The 18848-nt window shown below is 43.3% G+C and overlaps 1 protein-coding gene across 2 annotated transcripts in view; it reads right to left on the reverse strand.

Annotated features, from left to right (window-relative positions):
• PEBP4 (phosphatidylethanolamine binding protein 4) overlaps positions 1-18848 on the reverse strand; it is a 266550-nt gene that overhangs the window by 226128 nt on the left and 21574 nt on the right. For both annotated transcript variants that reach the window (XM_077919540.1, XM_028708311.2), the window contains exons 2-3: positions 17296-17423; positions 15535-15667 (exon numbers count right to left, since the gene is read on the reverse strand). In XM_077919540.1, the coding sequence (XP_077775666.1) occupies positions 15535-15667; positions 17296-17417 (255 nt within the window). In that variant the 5' untranslated portion in view covers positions 17418-17423. The remainder of the gene's footprint in view (positions 1-15534; positions 15668-17295; positions 17424-18848) is intronic.

An 18848-nucleotide genomic window follows, 5' to 3' on the forward strand; every position in this document is an offset into this window, starting at 1 on the left:
TCAGAAGCTTTAGACATCTCAATAGCTGATCAAACACTGACAGGATATTAGAGGGCTATAGCTATGCTGCAAAAGCTTACCACCAAAAAGTGATGACATGGATCAATCATGCAAGAGGCATATTTGTAATATTTTCTCTCTCTCATGGAGTAACTCTAATTGTGTTTCAAAAAATATTGTAGGCCAATTTAACGGTGATTCACACAAAGTCTAGAAATCAGGCCATGTCACTTATACTTAAAGGAGAAGATGCTGTAGTTCAAATAACTGCAGATACGCCAATATGGTCTTGCCTTTACAGAATTAATACTATGCCATACTCATTTTCCATTCAAATCTGCATGACAACATTGGGTACAAGTTTACTCTGGTATTTCTGTTTAGCAAGTTTTGTGACCAGGGTAGAATCTACAAACATATAAAAAACATTCTGAAAATGCTTTTTTTTAAAGCGTTTTTTAAAATACATTGAATTTTCCATAAGGCTCACCATTGCCATCTAGTGTCACATTGTATATTGTACTTAAAACACACTTAAAATGTTTTATTTATAGCTGAATCCCAGGACTACATAAGTGTCTACATAATAGTTCTTACTGCACTAATACATCAAACCGAAAATGAGAGCAGATAGACCCATCCACTTAATTGTTATAGTCACCTTTCAGCCACTACTCTAATTAGCACAATAACATTTAACACACAAGGGCCATAGCTCAGTTGCACAGCTTCTGTTTTGCATACAAAGCTCCAGGAGCAACCGCAGCATCTCTAGGAGAGATCCCTGCCTAAAACCCTGGAGAGCAGCTGCCTGTGCATTCAGGACAGGGTTAGAGAGGCCATTCTTGCACAGCTGTAGAGCGCTGTGCCTCCCCAAGGGTTGAACAAATAAAGGGGACTACTACTGTAAAATAGTAGGAAGAAGATTGCCCTTTACTGTTTTCTCGTAACATGAACAAGGGAGAGTTGACCTAGTGTTTCTATTTCCATCTTTATTACACTTCTATCCCCCTCTTCTCCCACGGAGCTCAAGGCAGCACACACAGTTCTTTCCCCCTTCCTTCTCACCCTCATACCATCCAACCCTGAAGACTGAGAGAAAGTGGCTGACCCAAGGGCACATGGTGGATTTCATGCCTGAGGGTGAATGTGCACTTTGCCTCCCCAACCCAGGCCAGGCATTGAGCACACTCTGAGACCACCTTCACACTCATGGCTCCTCCCCCCGCAAACAATCCTGGGAACTGTAGTATGTCCAGGGTGCAATAAACTGTAGCTCTGTCAGGGGGTCTCCTAACAACTCTCAGCAGCTTGTACCAACTACAGTTCCCACGACTCTTTGGGAGAAGCCATGGCTGTTAAGGTGGTGGGCTCTAAATGTATGATGTGGATATGGCTCTGGTTCAATGCTCTTAACTATTATACTATGCCTTAAACTACTATACCTCTCTTTCTCTCAGTGCAGTCGCTAAGAATATGAGAAGTCTCTAATTCAAATGTTACCTCAGCCATGAATGTGGCTTTTGGAATCATTCCCTCCTGAATTGAAATATGTAAATCCCAAGAGAAAAACTGAACTTATTGCATCATACTTTGATCACTGACAAAGAAAGAGATACCCAATGAAGATAATACACATGATAATTTGTGTTTTCTTCTTACAGTTTCATAATCAAATTATAAAACTAATCACCAAGTTAAGAGATCAACCCAGGGGAAACCTTGGTCAGTATCCAACTGAATAGTTCTGCTAGTGCAAGGACTTTTAGCATACCCTCCAACATTTCTCTGATGAACGTAGGGACGTTCCATTCCATAATGGTAATTTTACTATTAAACATGGAAAAACCTTCCCTATATTGTACAGGAATGCCTTCAGATGGCTTGGGGGGTCAGATAACTCCATACCTTCCAACATTTCTCCAATGAAAATAGGGACGTCCTAAGGAAAAGCAGGACATTCCAGGATCAAATCAGAAACCAGGACAGCTTCTCTAAATCAGGGACATCCCTGGAAAACAGGGACCCTTGGAGGGTCTGCTTTTAGCTGCTTGTGCAATGGAACTTCCCTGTCCTCTCAGCTCCCTGCATGTGCCATAAAACTTCTCTGGAGGGTTGGGAGGGAGGACCCCCCCAGAGCAGATTAAGGGGTTGAGAACTGACAAACCTTTACAGGGTAATTGAGCTGGCCAATACACCCCCCACCCCATTGATACTCTGCTCTGGACTTGCTCATTGTCCTCCATGAGCCACAGAGGGAGGTGAGAGGGCAGGGAAGTTCCACTGCGCATATAAAAGTCCTTGAACTAGCAGAACTGCTTCGCTGGATACCACTGACCAAGGTGTCCGTTGGATTGTTCTCTTACATGATATTAAGGGCCATTTTGGATTTTTCTTCTTTTGTTTTTAAATTTATAAACATATATTTTTCTGTATACCTGAGGGGTCCACTGAAATCCCTACTTTGTATGAGGGCAATTCCAGTTTGCTTCCCTTCCCACAGACATGGGAGCATCTGGATGCTATTAGAAGAAGCAATAGCAAATCCAGGTTTCAATTAAGCAAAACTAGAAAGTTTGCTAGTCACTGTGGCCTTTTTCACATTTTCGGACAGGGACACTCCCAGTCAACTGGAGAGATGCTGCTTTCTGCTCAACCTTTCCTGGTTTACAAATAGAAAATATTCCGCTTGAAACTGAATGGAATAAATGTGTAAAGCACAGTCCTCGTGGATGCAGGTGTTAATTCTGTTTCCAGTAAAAGGGACTGTAGGTCAATTACTCTCTGCAGAGTTCATTCTTCAAATGGCAGAACTAGGAGAAAAATCACCCAAACAAAATTATTTGCAGCTAAGTTAACTCAGTGATGGCAAACTTCTGCTTCTAGCTGATTATTGCCAAGAGAAAAAGGACTGCATGACCACAAAGGATCATAGGCAGTAAACTGACTGAAGTTCTCTCAGGTCTCTCTCCTACCAACTGTTACAAGAGTCTTAACATATTTAAATTGCTTTCCCCACTTTTTTTTGTTCCTCTCCCTTGGTACAGAGTTAATAATTTCCTCCTGAGACATTACTGGATAACTAGTCAGTGAACAATCTCCACATACAGAACAATTCTCAGGATTTCACATTTTCTTAGCAGACAAAGTGCTGTATTTTGAACCTGGGGAAAATTAAATTATCTCCCAGTCTCTATAATGTGCATTGTGACTGCAGAAGTATAATTCTGTTGCCTATTTCTCTGCTTGTAGATGTAGCCCGCAATGGAGTTCAACCCAACTCTTCCTCTTCTTCTGAAATACTGTATTTGCCATTATTTACTCTATTACTTACTGCTTTGTATTTCCCTCTGCCCAAAATTGTTCAACAACTAGTTTTACTGAAGGGGCCTGTGTAATGTACTCCCCAGTGAACTGCCAACACAGCTCTTTGCTACTCAGACTCCACAATTCTGAATTGACAAACTAAGGTTCAGACAACGGAATATAGGAAGCTTCCACATGCCAAGTCCATTTAGTCCATCTACTCCAATAAGCAGCAACTTCCCCAGCATGACTGCCTTTTATCTGGAATGCCAAAGATTGGACCTGGAAGCTCATATGCAAAAAGCAGGCACTCTACCATAGGAGCACAGCTCCAAAAAATACTCCTATGGGGATGAATTTGGCCCACAGGCTGACAGTTGCTAATATCTACCATAGGATGTGAACACCATCTGCAATGGCTGGAAGAAAATGTCTTTTTAATATTTTAAAGAGAATAAATACAATGGCACTTTAGATTTTTGAAATGCAAATGGGATTTTCACTGAAGCTTTGAATGAAGCAGGTCTTTAGATCCCAGAAGCAACACCTTCGACTATGCTTTCTGTTGGTGTTTCAGTGCAGAGATTATGCTTCAAATCCATATGCGACCTGACCGGGGGGGGGGGGACCTGATGTCCAAGCAAGCTCAGTCCAGAGGGTCACCTTCTCAAGAAGGTTACACAGAGCTAAAAGCATATGTCTCGCTTCAGCACGACTTCTGGTCTGGCTGCCAACTGGCTGGAACCCTTGATTTCAGACAGAAGATCCTTCCCTTTGACTGCTAAAACCCCAAACCCTTTTAAAGATATACAACTGCAGTAAAACTCCTAAGCTCCTTCTCCCTTTCTAACATCTTGCCATAGAAATATCTCAAAGACTGTTGCAAAAACTTTCTAATTAAATCTAACATTATGCCTCTGACAGTATGGGAGCATGTTCAGTACTGGGCAGTTTTTGCTGCATTCCAGATAACAGATGTCCATTTACGCACACAGAAAAACACACACAGGATCCTGCACTGTACAGTTCAACTCAACATGCATGTGGACTCTCGTGTGCTACTATGCTCAGATTCCAGCCATTATCTCACCTGCAGACAGTCCTTTTGATGAAGGAGGCATTACGGGGACTCCTCCAACTTCAGAAACATCCCATGGCATTCAAAGGTTAAAATGTGTGTGCGTGTGTATTCAAACAAAATCAAAAACAAAGACAGGGAACACGGACTCTCAAAGCCAGCTTTCTGCTTCTCATCGCAGTGCACGTCTTCCATTGCCTAATTTAAAATAATAAAAAATACCACATGCTGCAAACCTTAGCACATTGTGTGCTATTCATCCTCACTCAAAAGAGACTTGTTTGGAAATCTACCAAGCTATTTGGGAGAAGTCTAGTAAATGAGCCACATGTAGGATTTAGACAGGCAAACTCATAGATATACCATCCACATAGCGCCCCCTGCTGGCTGCCTGGATGCCTGCACTTAAAGAGATTTCTATTGAATGGAATGTCAGACAAAAAACAAGAACTCTACATCAATGGAGGGCATTTTAGTGAAAACCTAGACTGATAATAAGGTCTATTAAAAACTGTTGTCTTTTTGTAAGATTTTGAAACCTCAGTTTCACATTCTAAGGACCACAACAACTCAAAACTGTTATTTTATGAAAACAGACTACAAGATTCCAAGTATCTTATTTCAGGAGAGAGGTACCTCTCTTCCCATCTTAGCTCATTTGAAGTAACCTCAATAAATGCTCTTACAGTGCCTTTTTCTTTTCTTTTTGCAATTCCATCCTCAAGCAAATTGAACCTTGTTGTGAAATTCCCCACCACCATCTAATAAATCTCATTGTCTTCTTTCACAGGTTTAACCTGCAGCCGGAGTGGAGGTTCAGAATGATTTCTGAACAGTTATTTTTAGGACCATTAAGCAGCATCAACAACTATGAGGTTAACCATTAACTGACTGCTAAAATTCATTCTTAAGCTATACGCAAAGTAATTATAACAGATGCTAATTATTGCCTTTACATACTTAGAAGGAATCCTATATTCACATTATGCTGTTATCCAATGTGTGCTCATCTGAGAAGGGAAATACACACAAGTTGATATGGCCGGGAAATGGCTCCAGAGCACCCCTGATAACTCTGCCAGTGCCCACCTATCAGGGGCTGTGCCAGCAACAATGGCTGCATGCGACTCCACTGCTCCAGTGGTTTGGCCTCTGGCAACCTATGGGAACCTTTATTATTTTGCCTGCCAGCCCAGCCCTGCCAGTAGCATCCCAGCTAGCTTCACTAGCCATCCTTTTATTGTCCCTTTCCCCCTTTCCTGACTAGCTCGTATATCCTGGCAGCAGAATGCAGAACTCATTCCACTTGTCGGCCACAAGATGCCTCTCCCCTTAAAGTTTGCCAAAAGGCCACTTCCCTTGAGTCCAGCAACGATCAGCAGATTGTCACTTGGCAACAACACAGAAGCAGTTCTTCTTGGTCATCGCACCCATCCTTTGGAGTGCCCTCCCTTGGGTAACTTATGAGGCGGTAACAGTTATGCCCTAAACACCTCTTTTAAAATGAAATGTGTCCCCATGGATTCCTGGCCTCTTAAATTTAGTTTTTGCTTTGTAAACTGCACAGTTTTATTTGTGACAGACAACAGCGTTATGTTTTTATTGAATGATGTGGTTTTTAGGCATTTTATTATATTAAGTGGTATACATTATAAAATAAATAAATAATATGATCAATGAAATGTGACTATCAGACTAACCCATGTATAAAAGGCTGTGCCCTATAACATTTGGGCTTGATATCTTCTAACTGAAATCCTGAGGCGCTGGCTTGCTGCAGAAGGTACAGGAGATACATAAGAACAGCTCTGCTGGATGAGGCCAGTGGCCCAGCATCCTGTTCTCACCAGATGCCCACGGGACCCAAGGGCACCAGCAACTGGCATTCAGGACATGACTGCTTCCCACCATGAAGACGGAGCGTGGCCTTCTTGGCTAGCAGCCACGGATAGTCTTATCCTCCATGGATCGGCCCAATCCTCTTTTAAACCCATCCCAGCTGGCAGCCATTACTACTTCCTCTGGGAGTGAATTCCATAGTTGAACTATTGTGCTGTGTGAAGAAGTACTTTATTTTGTCTCTCCCAATCCTCCAACATTCAGCTTCATCAGAGAGTGATGAAGTGAGTGAGGGAGAAACTTTTCTCTATCTGCTTTCTCCATGCCATGCATAATTTTATACTCTTCTATAAAGTCGCCTCTTGCTCCCATGAACTATAAAGGCCCAAAAGTTGTGATCTTTCCTCACGGGGGACTTGCTCCATCCCCTTGTTCATTTTGGTTGCTCTTTTCTGAACCTTTTCCCGCTGTACAACAGTATCCTTTTTGAGGTGAGGCAACCAGAACCTCTTAGAGGGAGGTGGCCTTTTAGACAAGGCAGCAGAACTCAACAGAAATTCTGCCCACTCGGCTGAAGTTAACTTTTGCATGAAACCTGTGGGAAATTCCATATCAATTTATAATTTCCCTGAAGAAATGTCAAGGGTAACAGTACCATCTAGTGGTCTTTCCATCATAAAATAAGCATTTCGAACTTGTGTAAGAATAAACAAGTCCACCTGCTTGCTGTTAGCAGTGATGTCTGCCTCTGGTACTTCTTCCATATATTCCCAATATCTTCAGCTACAGAAGATTTGATCTAAACAGGAAGATACCATGCATACTTGAAATCGTGTTTATGTGAAGTGCCTCAAAGACTTGGAAGTGCTGTGAAAATGTGAAGGTGTGAAATGCTCCAATTCAAAGACATCCAGCCCAAATATTACTTAACTTAAGTGAACTCTGACCAGGCAGTGGTCACAGGCCTTACTTTATGGACGAGTTTGACTGTCACATCTTATTATTTATAATAAACAAGATGTGAATGTTCATAAAACACCTTAATCCTGGCAAGCGGGCAATATGTAATTGAATATATAATCTGTAATTAGATTAGTAAATTTGTAATTTCAAGTAGGTACATCATTTGTGACATGCAATCTATGTCTTACTGGGTTTGAACTTGTGTAAGAAATTATTTTAATTGTCTTTATACGATACTATGATCTTTATTGTCATTGTCCCATACAAAACAATGAAATTGAAAAAATCTACATCAGACATTCAAAAACCAACAAGCCTGCTATCCCAGCTATCCCAGTCCGGTCAACCCCCTAAAAACTCTGATACCCCATAATTAAATACAATATAGTCCCATAGAGATTACCTTACACTGTGTGTAAGTTGCTTTGTATGTGTTTATTGTTCTATTGCTTCAAGATGTTTTGCAGGAAGTGATTCATAAACGGAAGGAAATAAATAATGAATAATTTAGCAAGTATGTAATTTAAGGCACAGTTGTCATCTGGAGATCTAACTGCCACAGGATTCCATGGAAGATCTGAGGTGACAATGGAACGCCAAATACACAGCCACTATTCTGGCAAACAGACACCAGCAGAATGGCTGAAATGTGGCTAAGTTAGGGGTGGAAGATGAGGAACACAAGGGAAGAGCACGCCTATGCCATATCTACACCACTTCAATCCCCGCGCATGCTCCCAAAGACAACACAAGTTTACACCAGCCCCAGATCCAGCACAAATCATTTCCAGCCCATTAATATCCACGGGAAGAGGGGAATGTTAAAACAGTTGCACCCACATCAACAACACACCCACTCACATTGCCAAAACAGCACATAAGACATAATGTACCACAGCACCAAAACACAGCATGCCACTACCAGAATATAAACCACATACAAGGAGACCATAACTCAGATAACTGAGCGCATAGCATGTAACGTTCATGCTAGTCAATTATGAGGAATGGCAACTGGAAATTATAAAAGACAGGCCACCAAGATGCAGAAGGCTGCCACTGGCAGGCTGCCCCAGCCAGGGTCACACCAAAGTGCCTTTGGGCCAGTCCCTCAGGAAAGTGATTCTTGGGAGAATGGGTCATTCCTGAGTGGGAGACGGGATAGGAATGCTAGGAGCCATGTGGCTCCTGGGACCTACCTTGTGGCTGCCCAAACAAAATGTCTAGGCTCCCCTCCTCCCCCCCCCTTTTTCCCCCCTGCCCTGTTACCAGACCAGGCAGCCCCACAGGGGGGGAAATGCTGTCATGAAAATCAGAGAGTCTGCCGGGTAGTGCAGCAGCAAAAAAAGGTCCATCTTTTGCTGTTGGGAAAATCAGGTGTTTGGTGGGGGTGGAGCTGCAGAATAAGACACGTGTCTTTTGCTGCCTCTATGCCCAGCAGACCTGCAGACTGCAGCCAGGCAGGCAGAGATGCCAGGCACCAAGGGTGGCTCCTGGAAATCTCCAGTCGCAAAAGACCAGTTGCCAGTCGCAAAATGTAACTGGCGCCCAGCTAATTTCGAACACTGGACAGGAGTGACAAGAGAGTGGGCTCAACATAAGCCTCGTGGTGAGAGGGAGAATGGTGGTGGGAGCAGCTGCTTTGCTGAGAGCTGAGATAAGCTGCTCCTGGCTGCATGGACAAATAACTGGTAAGCAGATAACCGCAGTGTCAGCAAAGGATGAGAGCAGTGGAATGTGCTGGAGTGAGCCTGGTGCAGCTGCAGAGGGGAGTATGAGCATCAGCTGCAACACGGTATCTCTGGGAGGGGAAGGTATGGTATGGTCATGGTAGAGGTAAGAAAAACAGATCAAAGGGGACAATGGCCTCAGGCTGTTCCCTCTCCTGATCCTACCTGGCAGGGAACTGGTGACTTGGTGCCTACTGAAACTCTAACTTGGTTTTACTGGAGTTCAGTGCCAGGTCTTTATGCCAGTGTATAATGAGCCCACATTTATGTTTGCTTTGACTTATGGATGAAGGAGCTGACCTGGCTTGTATAACTGAACCTCCATGGGTGAAGAGATTTGACTCAGCTCTGGTCCCCCCGGGTACTCAATGCAGCAGTAACCAATGTCGGGAGGCTGAAGGGGGTACGTTGCTATGATCCATAAAATATCCATTTGGCTTGCCAAAAAACACCCCTTCTCCCTGCAGTGGACCTTGAAGGCCTGCATCTGTGACTGGATCTGCAGGACTGATTGGTGATGCTGCTGGACTACTGCATACCCTGTTGCCCAATGTCCTCACTGGCCAAGGTGGTGAATCCATAGTGTTGGTGAATCCCTGAACCACCTGCGGAGGTTTGTCCATGGATGCCTAGGTAGCTTCTGAGGGAAACAGCTTCAGCTTGAGTGTCAACTGCACCCTTTCCAGGCCAGGGCTAATCGGGCCACCTCATGTCTAGACCAGTGTTTCCCAACCTTGGGCCTCCAGCTGTTTTTGGACTACAACTCCCATCATCCCTAGCTAGCAAGACCAGTGGTCAGGGATGATGGGAATTGTAGTTCAAAAACAGCTGGAGGCCCAAGGTTGGGAAACACTGGTCTAGACAACTGCAATGTCTGGTGGCTACAGCTAGTGAAGAATGCCACAGCCCAGGTGGCGCTTGGTGCTCCTAATCCAGCACATATCACACCAGGGCTGGGCTCTGCACTGACTCCCTAGGAACCACCAAGCCAGTTTTAGGTAAAGGTAAAGGTACCCCTGCCCGTACGGGCCAGTCTTGACAGACTCTAGGGTTGTGCGCCCATCTCAGTTAAGAGGCCGGGGGCCAGCGCTGTCCAGAGACACTTCCGGGTCACGTGGCCAGCGTGACAAAGCTGCATCTGGCGAGCCAGCGCAGCACACGGAAACACTGTTTACCTTCCCGCCAGTAAGCGGTCCCTAATTATCTACTTGCACCCAGGGGTGCTTTCGAACTGCTAGGTTGGCAGGCCCTGGGACTGAGCAACGGGAGCGCACCCCGCCGCGGGGATTCGAACCACCAACCTTTCGATCGGCAAGCCCTAGGCGCTGAGGCTTTTATCCACAGCGCCACCCGCGTCCCCTAAGCCAGTTTTAAGGTCCTGCTAATTCCTTTTACCTTTACCTTTAATTCCATACAAAGTCATAAATAACTCTGGACCAGGTTACCTCAAAAACCATGTTCCACTAAATTTTTCAGTAAGGGCAGGACAATCTGCAAATGAAACCCAGTTCTTTTTGCCACAGTCTGATGAGTATTTGCTTGTAATAAAACAGGGGAAGGGTTTTTCACTGGCTGAGAAGGTCCATCAGTCAGTATGGACGTTCTGCTGGCTCATGCAGACACCTCTGTCTAGGCAAGCATTCACCTGAATATGAACTTTTGGTTTCATTGTTTTAACAGGGGTGGTTTTTTTCTTAAAGTGTTTTAAGCATCATGCTTTTAAACGGTTTGTTTTGTTAAAACATTCTTAATTAAAATTTACAAGGTTCTGATCAAATTGTTATTGTGTACTTTATTTTAATTATGTATTTTATATACGTATATGTAGTATATACCATGTAAACCAGTTAGAAGGCATTTTGTCATATAAGTGGCATATAAATTAAATTTAATAATAATTAGTAGTAGTAGTAGTAGTAACTTCTGCCACTGCATCCTCAATCCTATCCCATTTGCCATATGTGAATGTATTTAAAGGGGTTGACGGGTGTGTGTGAGAAAGAGTGGAGAACAAGCAGCAACAGTGTTGAGAAGCGTATTTGAATCCTACCTCCCCTAAGTCAATCATTTTCTTACAAAACAATTCTTCCCCCTTTACCAAAAGAACGGGAGGCAAAGGATGAGCAAGTAAAATTCTCAATGGTACACTGGGCAATAGATATTGGTCATAATATAGATATGGAAGCATGGGAACAATTGTGGAATATGGTTATAAAATTTACAGCATGTTATGGTCCAAGAGGAAATGATATGAAAATGATATATCGATGGTACCTAACACCAAGTAAAATGGCAAAAATGTATAAATCCAAATCAAATAAGTGCTGGAAATGTAAAGAGAAAGAAGGTTCTTTTTATCATATGTGGGTGTCTTGTAGTTAGGTTAAAGCTTACTGGGAAATGATACATAATTAATTGAAAAAGATGTTTAAAATAATGCTTGTAAAAAACAACAACCCAGAAGCTTTATTTTGGGGAGTTATAGGGACAGAACTACTCAAACGGTATAGAAATTTATTCATGTATGCAACTACAGTGGCAAGAATGTTACTTGCCCAAAAATGGAAAGAAGAAGAAGTCCCAGCAAAAGAAGAATGGATACAAAAACTTACGGAATATGCAGAAATGGCAAAACTTACCAGAAAAGTAAGAAATTAAGATAGCAAACTTTTAATAAAATAATGGAAATGGTTTATTGAATATTTACAAATAAACTGTAATAACCTGCAGTTTTGTAAGAGTATACAGTCCTACCTCGGGTTACAGCCGGTTCAGGTTGCGTTTTTTCGGGTTGCGGACTGCCGAAACCCAGAAGTACCGGAATGGGTTACTTCCGGGTTTTGGCGGTTGCGCATGCGCAGAAGTGCTAAATCGTTCCTTGCGCATGCACAGAAGCGCCGAATCACAACCCGCACATGCGCAGACGCGGGTTGCGAATGTGCATCCCGCACGGATTACGTTCACAACCCGAGCGTCCACTGTATATTTAAAATAGATGAATAAATGAGCAAATTAAGTTAATTTAGATATGTAGAAAATATTAAAAATAAATTTAAGGAACTGCAGAAAGAGGGGGAAGGAAGTCAAGTTCTGAATGTTAAAATGATTGTAAAATTTTTGAAATGTATACAGTTGAAAATCATAAATAAAATATTATTATTATTATTATTATTATTAATAAGGGAACCACCGCAAAGCGGTGCCACCCACCCCTAGTTCGGAGAGTCGCTCCAGAAGGATACCATGGTCGATGGTATTGAAAGACGCCGAGAAGTTGAGAAGAATTAACAGGGACATGTTTCCCTTGTCTCTCTCTTGACAGAGGTCATCATACAGGGCAACCAAAGCAGTTTCTGTGACAAAACTTGGCCTAAATCCCGATTGAAATGAGATTCAGAAAATCAGTTTCTTCCAAAAGTGCCTGGATCTGGTCTGCGACCTCTCGCTCCAGAACCTTAACCAGAACAGGGAAATTAGTAACTGACTGGTAGTTAGTTAGGTTTTCTGAATCCAGGGACAATTTCTTAAGGAGTGGTTTTACTGCTGCCTCCTTCAAACAGGCAGGGACCATCCCCTCTCGTAAACAAACATTGATCACCCCCCTGGCCCGGCCAAACCAGCTAAACCAGGTGAGGGGAGCCAATGGGTCTCAAACCCTTGGTGACTTAGGGACTTCCCCTGCATGTGAAGACAGGTTCTGGCAAATTGAGCAGTCAAGGCCAAGAGTGGGTCCAACGGTCAAGAAGACAGTTTCAGCACGTTCTGTAGAGGGAAGTGAGGGGCAGATGGGGCTTGTCTAACCTGGGAAGGGAGCCCATCTCGGAGAAGGAAAACTCTGATCCCCAACTTCCACTGCCTTGTAGTATCCAGAGTGGAGTCCCTAAAATGGTTGGATGGCATCTTGTACGCCTCCTTCCAGCAACTCCTGCAACCAAGCTGATGCCAAACGTCTTGCTCTGCTTTCCTTCGGACAAGAACAGCAAGGGGGAGAGTCTGGGTCTTGTCGTCTGGGCAGCCCAGGACCTCCATGCACACTGCCCAGCCTTGCACCCCACAGAGGTCCCTTTGGTGCTGCTAATGCAACATTTTGACTTCACCCCCTGAGGCACACTCTGTTGTCTCTCAAGATGGATGCTTGCCAATCATGTGTAAAACTTTATATTTGTCCCTATTAAAATGCATTTTGTTAGCTTTGTCTAGTTCTCCAGTCTGTTAAGGTCACCTTGAAGCAGTGGCGTAGCGTGGGGGGTGCAGGGGGGGCCGGCCGCACCGGGCGCAACATCTGGGGTTAGGGCAAATCCACAGGTTAGGGGGCGCAAATCCACGGGTTAGGGGGCGCAAATTACTTGCCTTGCCCCGGGTGCTGACAACCCACGCTACGCCACTGCCTTGAAGCTCAGTTGCATCTTCTGAGGTATTAGCTACCCCTCCCAGTTTGGTGTCTTCTACAAATTTGATGAGCATCCCCTCTGTTTCTTCATCCCACACTGTGGAACGCCCTTCCATCAGATCTCAAGGAGATAAGTAACTATACAAACTTTAGAAGACATATGAAGGCAATTTTTAATGTTTTATTATGTTTTTGTATATGCTGGTAGCTGCTCAGAGTGGCTGGGGCAACCCAGTCAGATGCGTGGGGTATTAATGTTGTTGCTGTTGAATCCGAGAAATGATTGAGGGTATGCAATCCCTCTCCCCCCCCAAAAAAAAAACCCAGTCTATATTCACTTATTGGACATACATTTTCCAAACCAAGTCATTAAAAAGATGTTAAACAACACTGGGCCAAGAACAGAACGCTGCAGCACCCCACTTGTCACTCGTTTCCAGTACAGCAGGGAGCTATGGGGTTCAGCCAGTCAACCAGGTACAAACCCACCTAAAAGTACATGTGTCTTGCCCACATTTTTCCAGCTTCTCTGCAAGGACAGCACAGGAGAATATACTATTTAATTATCTGTTCTAGAACCTTTCCTGTTATCGATGTAAAGTACTTGCCTGGATACTGTTTCTCCCCATCCTTGACAATGGGGACAACATTTGCCTGCCTGCAGTTGACCTGTTCTCAAAGCCTTCTGAAAGATAATAGGGCAGGGGCTCTGTGCCCGTGGGCCTAATATTGCTTAGTCTAGGCTGAGTCCAATATTCTCCAGTTTCTACCAGATTGTGTACATGTGTTTATCCAGCCTCCCTTTTTATTATTCTGTGTCACCAATTGAGAATTGTGTGACTGAAGAACAACAGTGCCAATGCAGTTCTTGGAAGCTGTTCTTTGCAAGCTCCAGTGAAATGGACTGGCACTGTGAGAGAACAGCAGGACCTCTGCAGAAGGACTTCCACATAAATGGTGCCCCAGACCCTGTAGGAAATTTGATTATGAAATTCTTTATCCCAGACTAATAAAGATATACAGTACAGAGAAATGATACATTTAAAAGCAATATATTATGGGGCCACTAGATGTCACTGTGCACCATATGGCTCACCATGCAAGTTCCAGGGTCTGGGAGGCAAAAAGGAAATGCTAAGGATGAGGGGGGGGGTGGAATTTATACCAAATTATAGCATTTCCAGTATAGAATATAGCCAATACCTCTCCCACTATCTCAAGTTATACCTCCAGAAAAGTGACACTTTCGTGCTTTTTGAAGGATCTGTGCATGCTTCTTCTAAACAAACATTTCTGCAAGTGTGATCCCTCCCTTTCGCCTGGATCCTTGTAAAAACAGAAAAGAAGAAAGAAGCAACTAGCAGAGCTCCTCTAGAAGAAGATGTGCCTAGGAATCCACAGTGCAGGAATGATGCCAAAGGGCCACAAGAGGGGCTCCCAGAAGGCTGTTGCTAAAAGAGTTCCAGGGTAATTTGTGTCTGATGCACTTTAGTGCTGCTTGTGTACCAATTGTTTTAACTTACCCGGCTGCTTATTCCTTTTTATCATACCCTTCCTCTAATGAGCACATAGTACTCAGTATCCAGTTATTCTCACAACAGTCCTGTGAGGGAGATCAAGCTGAGGGACAGTGACTGGCTCTCACCCAGGGAGCTCATGTCTGGGGGGAGGGACTCTTCCAAATGACCTGCTTATTGTACATGGTTTACATGGAGCTTATGCAATGTCCGCTCTTAACTGAGCATTTGTTCTGATTTGTTGCAGGGGGTTATACAACAATGAACACAGAATCCTGATTTGCTTGCATGGAAGTTATAAATCTTCTTGTCAATTATCTCACATTTTTGGTGCATTTTCCCTTTGGTTTCCTAACCACAAAAAGTTTTTTTTAAGTGGATTTATTGCAAGAGAGCACTTTAACATACTTTAATGGCACAAACCTAAATTCCCAGTATATGATTAAATCCCTCCCATTGACGTGCTGAAAGCAACCTGAACATTTGAACCTGGATTTTCCTGATCATGCACTGAAATTTTATTCATGTCACTACCTTGTGAGAGTACAAACAGGATTTCATGAAACAATCCCTGGGCTGCAGGCTTTTCTGATATTAAACACTATTACAAAAGAAATTAAGATGATATGTGATTTGATGACAGGTCTGTATTCAAAATATCTCTGACATGAACAAAAACATTTTCACAAAATGACACCATTGCTGCCTTACCTCATCTGCCTGGTGGTATCTGATATCTGGGCTGGTCCATTCCGTGCTGATCTGTTGACGGTACTGGTTGCACTTTGGAATAAATGTACAGCCAACATCTCCCAGCTCTGGATACAAAACTTCTAAATCTCCTCTGTAAGCAACATAAAACTGGAGTGAGATCTCACAAAAGACTCCAAACAAGAAGTGAGTTGAAGATCAGCAGCATTCTATGAATAAATGTATAAATTTTAAATATATTCACCTTGCCCCCAAAAGAAAGCTTGCATTGGATAAACTAATACAGAATAAAGTTTATACACCTGAGTTCTGTGACCACAACAAGTAACACATCGTACAATAATTACTTCACACGTCCATATTGAAAATGCACCTTTCCTTGTACACACTATTAAAGTAATTAAAGTGTAGCTAATAGGTTCTTTTCATTCTTTAGATTACGTCTATACAAGCATCCTAACAATCCCATATTTGACTCTCTTATTATTTATTTTTCCAGGTTAATTCATCCGTCTCTTTGCAATCTGCTCCACATCACTGAAAGCTCTCTTCCTCCCCTTCCCCTTTAATGTGCAAATTAACACATTCCCCAAAGTGCCCCTGATGCAGACCAAGAAGGGCCTGTAATATAGTATGCTAAATAGGAGAGGCTTTCTTAATGTAGGCAAAAGTTAACCCAAAATGATGTGATGTGGCCAAGGACTTCTCAAAGATTACATGATTCTTATAAAATCATTTCTGTACAGAAAGGAATTTACAATGGAACTTTTTTTAATAGCTTAGTACAGTAGTGATGGAGAATTCAAAGTCAGAAGGTGTGAGTAGCATGATTACAATATTCATACTATAAATCAGGGCAGGGGACCCTCAGGCCCATGGACTAAATGCAAAAAACAAGCAAACCACGCCCTGCTGGCCCGCAGGACTCCTCAGCTCACCTCCCTACAACGCTCTAAAATTCCAGAATAAGAAGCAAGATGCAGCCAAAGTTAAGTACAACTAATTCCAGTTTGTTTCAGTAGAAGAGTTAAGCACATGCAGACCTTCTCCTACCCAAAAACTGTTACATCGCATCTCCCAGAAACGTTCTGGCACAATGTGTGCAAACATGGATGTAGCCGGAGGGGGGGGTGCAGTAGGCAGTAAATTAATAAATAAATATACTTAACTAACTGAGGTTCTGCCCCGCCCCCGCCCCAGCATAAAGCCTACCCCCTAACATAAATTCTGGCTGCACCCACTGTGCAAAATATGAAAATGTTATTACCATGCTCCACTAAGGTAAAGGTAAAGGTACCCCTGCCCGTATGGGCCAGTCTTGACAGACTCTAGGGTTGTGCGCCCATCTCACTTAAGAGGCCGGGGGCCAGCGCTGTCCGGAGACACTTCCGGGTCACGTGGCCAGCATGACAAAGCTGCATCTGGCGAGCCAGAGCCGCACACGGAAACGCCGTTTACCTTCCCGCTAGTAAGCGGTCCCTATTTATCTACTTGCACCCGGGGGTGCTTTCGAACTGCTAGGTTGGCAGGCGCTGGGACCGAGCAACGGGAGCGCACCCCGCTGCGGGGATTCGAACCGCCGACCTTTCGATCGGCAAGCCCTAGGCGCTGAGGCTTTTACCCACAGCGCCACCCGTGTCCCTCCATGCTCCACTATGATATTCAAATAAACTGCTTATCACATTGTCAGGGGCCGTGATGTAATAAAATGATCCCTTGGGCTGTGTTTCTATGGGAAATGTGAGGGAAGAATGAGCTCACCTACAAAACTGGGCATCCTTCTCATTCAGCCTCTCAAAGAGGCACTCTTCTCTCTGTGCAGCAACTTGCACACCAACACCCATCAAACCAGCTGCCAGGAAATAAATGACCAGGAGCTTCATCCTGTCCTGTGAAAGACAAAGGATGTAAAACGTACAGCTTCTCAAAGATGAAGCCACATACCACGCCTGTGTGCAGTTTGGCAAGTTATAGGAAGGCAATTACTTCCGAGGTCTCTTGCCAAGTGCCAAATCCTCTCTCCAGGCCACTTATTCGCATTTGCTGTAGTTCCATCACCTGCAGAATAAGAACATTCTCTTTTCATCTTCCCCTGCTCACTAAATTACATTGTTCTTATATAAGGAAGGCTTTTACCAATCTCACATTAATCCCACTTCTATCTGACATCAACTGCATCTATTTTAACATGTACATTTTTTTAAAACCCTGGCCAATCTTAACAATGAACTCTTTTCTATTATGCTTCTTTTGTGGGATGATAGCCTAAAAGCAGCAGTTTATAAAATGCTTTTTACTACTTGGATGTGATGTAAACCAGCATATGTACCCAGTACCTCCTGATCCTACTCAAATGGCATTCATATTCAGCTACATCCACAAAAGTGATTAATGGAACTCAGGGCTGACAACCATTCAGGAGAATCTGGCCTTTTTTGGACTATATATTGACCAGCTACATTGAAGACTACTACTGCTTTTGAAATGCCTCTAGAGCAGCTATGCAGATTTGCTGCCGTCCCAAACTGAGAGCCCCGTCAGACATCCCTTTTTGTGTGCATTCATGATGATTTGCATTCATGGTGGTATCAGGGCATTCATACACAATCCCACTTTCAGTGCTTCTTTCTAGCAACAACCATTTTGGGGCAGAAATACTGCTTCCTTTCCAATTAGTGCATGTCTTCCTGTAACTGGCTGCTGAAATCCTCTAAAGTCTTAGACCACAAACAGTCCTGTTTACTTTTTGTCCCATTTTTGTTGCACTATACTACAAGAGTATCTCTCGACAGCAATAATGCATTAACACTGGGAAAGCATCACAGAACTAATAAAGCAGTGATATGTGGGCAGTCAAGTATGAACCCGCTATTAACTGAGTCAATTTCGCATTGGAGAATACACCCACACACAAAAACAATAGCCTTGAGTAGCTATTTTCCTCTAAAGAATAGGAACATGGTGTGTGGTACCTCTAATATGATTTATTGCAGTGTAAGCATTTGTGGAATTGTACCCATTCATCAGATGCACGAAAACGTATGCTACAATAAATCTACTGGCCTTTCAGATGCCACGAGACTCTCTTTTTTGTTAATAGACTTACATGGCTACCCTCTAGAATTCATTTCATTAGAGAATGTTCCTAAGACTGTTGTTTAAATCACAGAGATATAGGCAAGTAAACTTTTTTAAATGTATATGAAAATTTGTCCCATAAAAACTAATTACGTAGTAATGATATCTTCCAAATTATATACTAAGGGCTCATGTCGGGTTGCCACCTTGGGTCAGGAAAAAGACAGGTTGCGGGT

This window comes from Podarcis muralis, chromosome 15, assembly GCF_964188315.1.
Source record: "Podarcis muralis chromosome 15, rPodMur119.hap1.1, whole genome shotgun sequence".
NCBI classification, from domain to species: Eukaryota; Metazoa; Chordata; class Lepidosauria; order Squamata; family Lacertidae; genus Podarcis; species Podarcis muralis.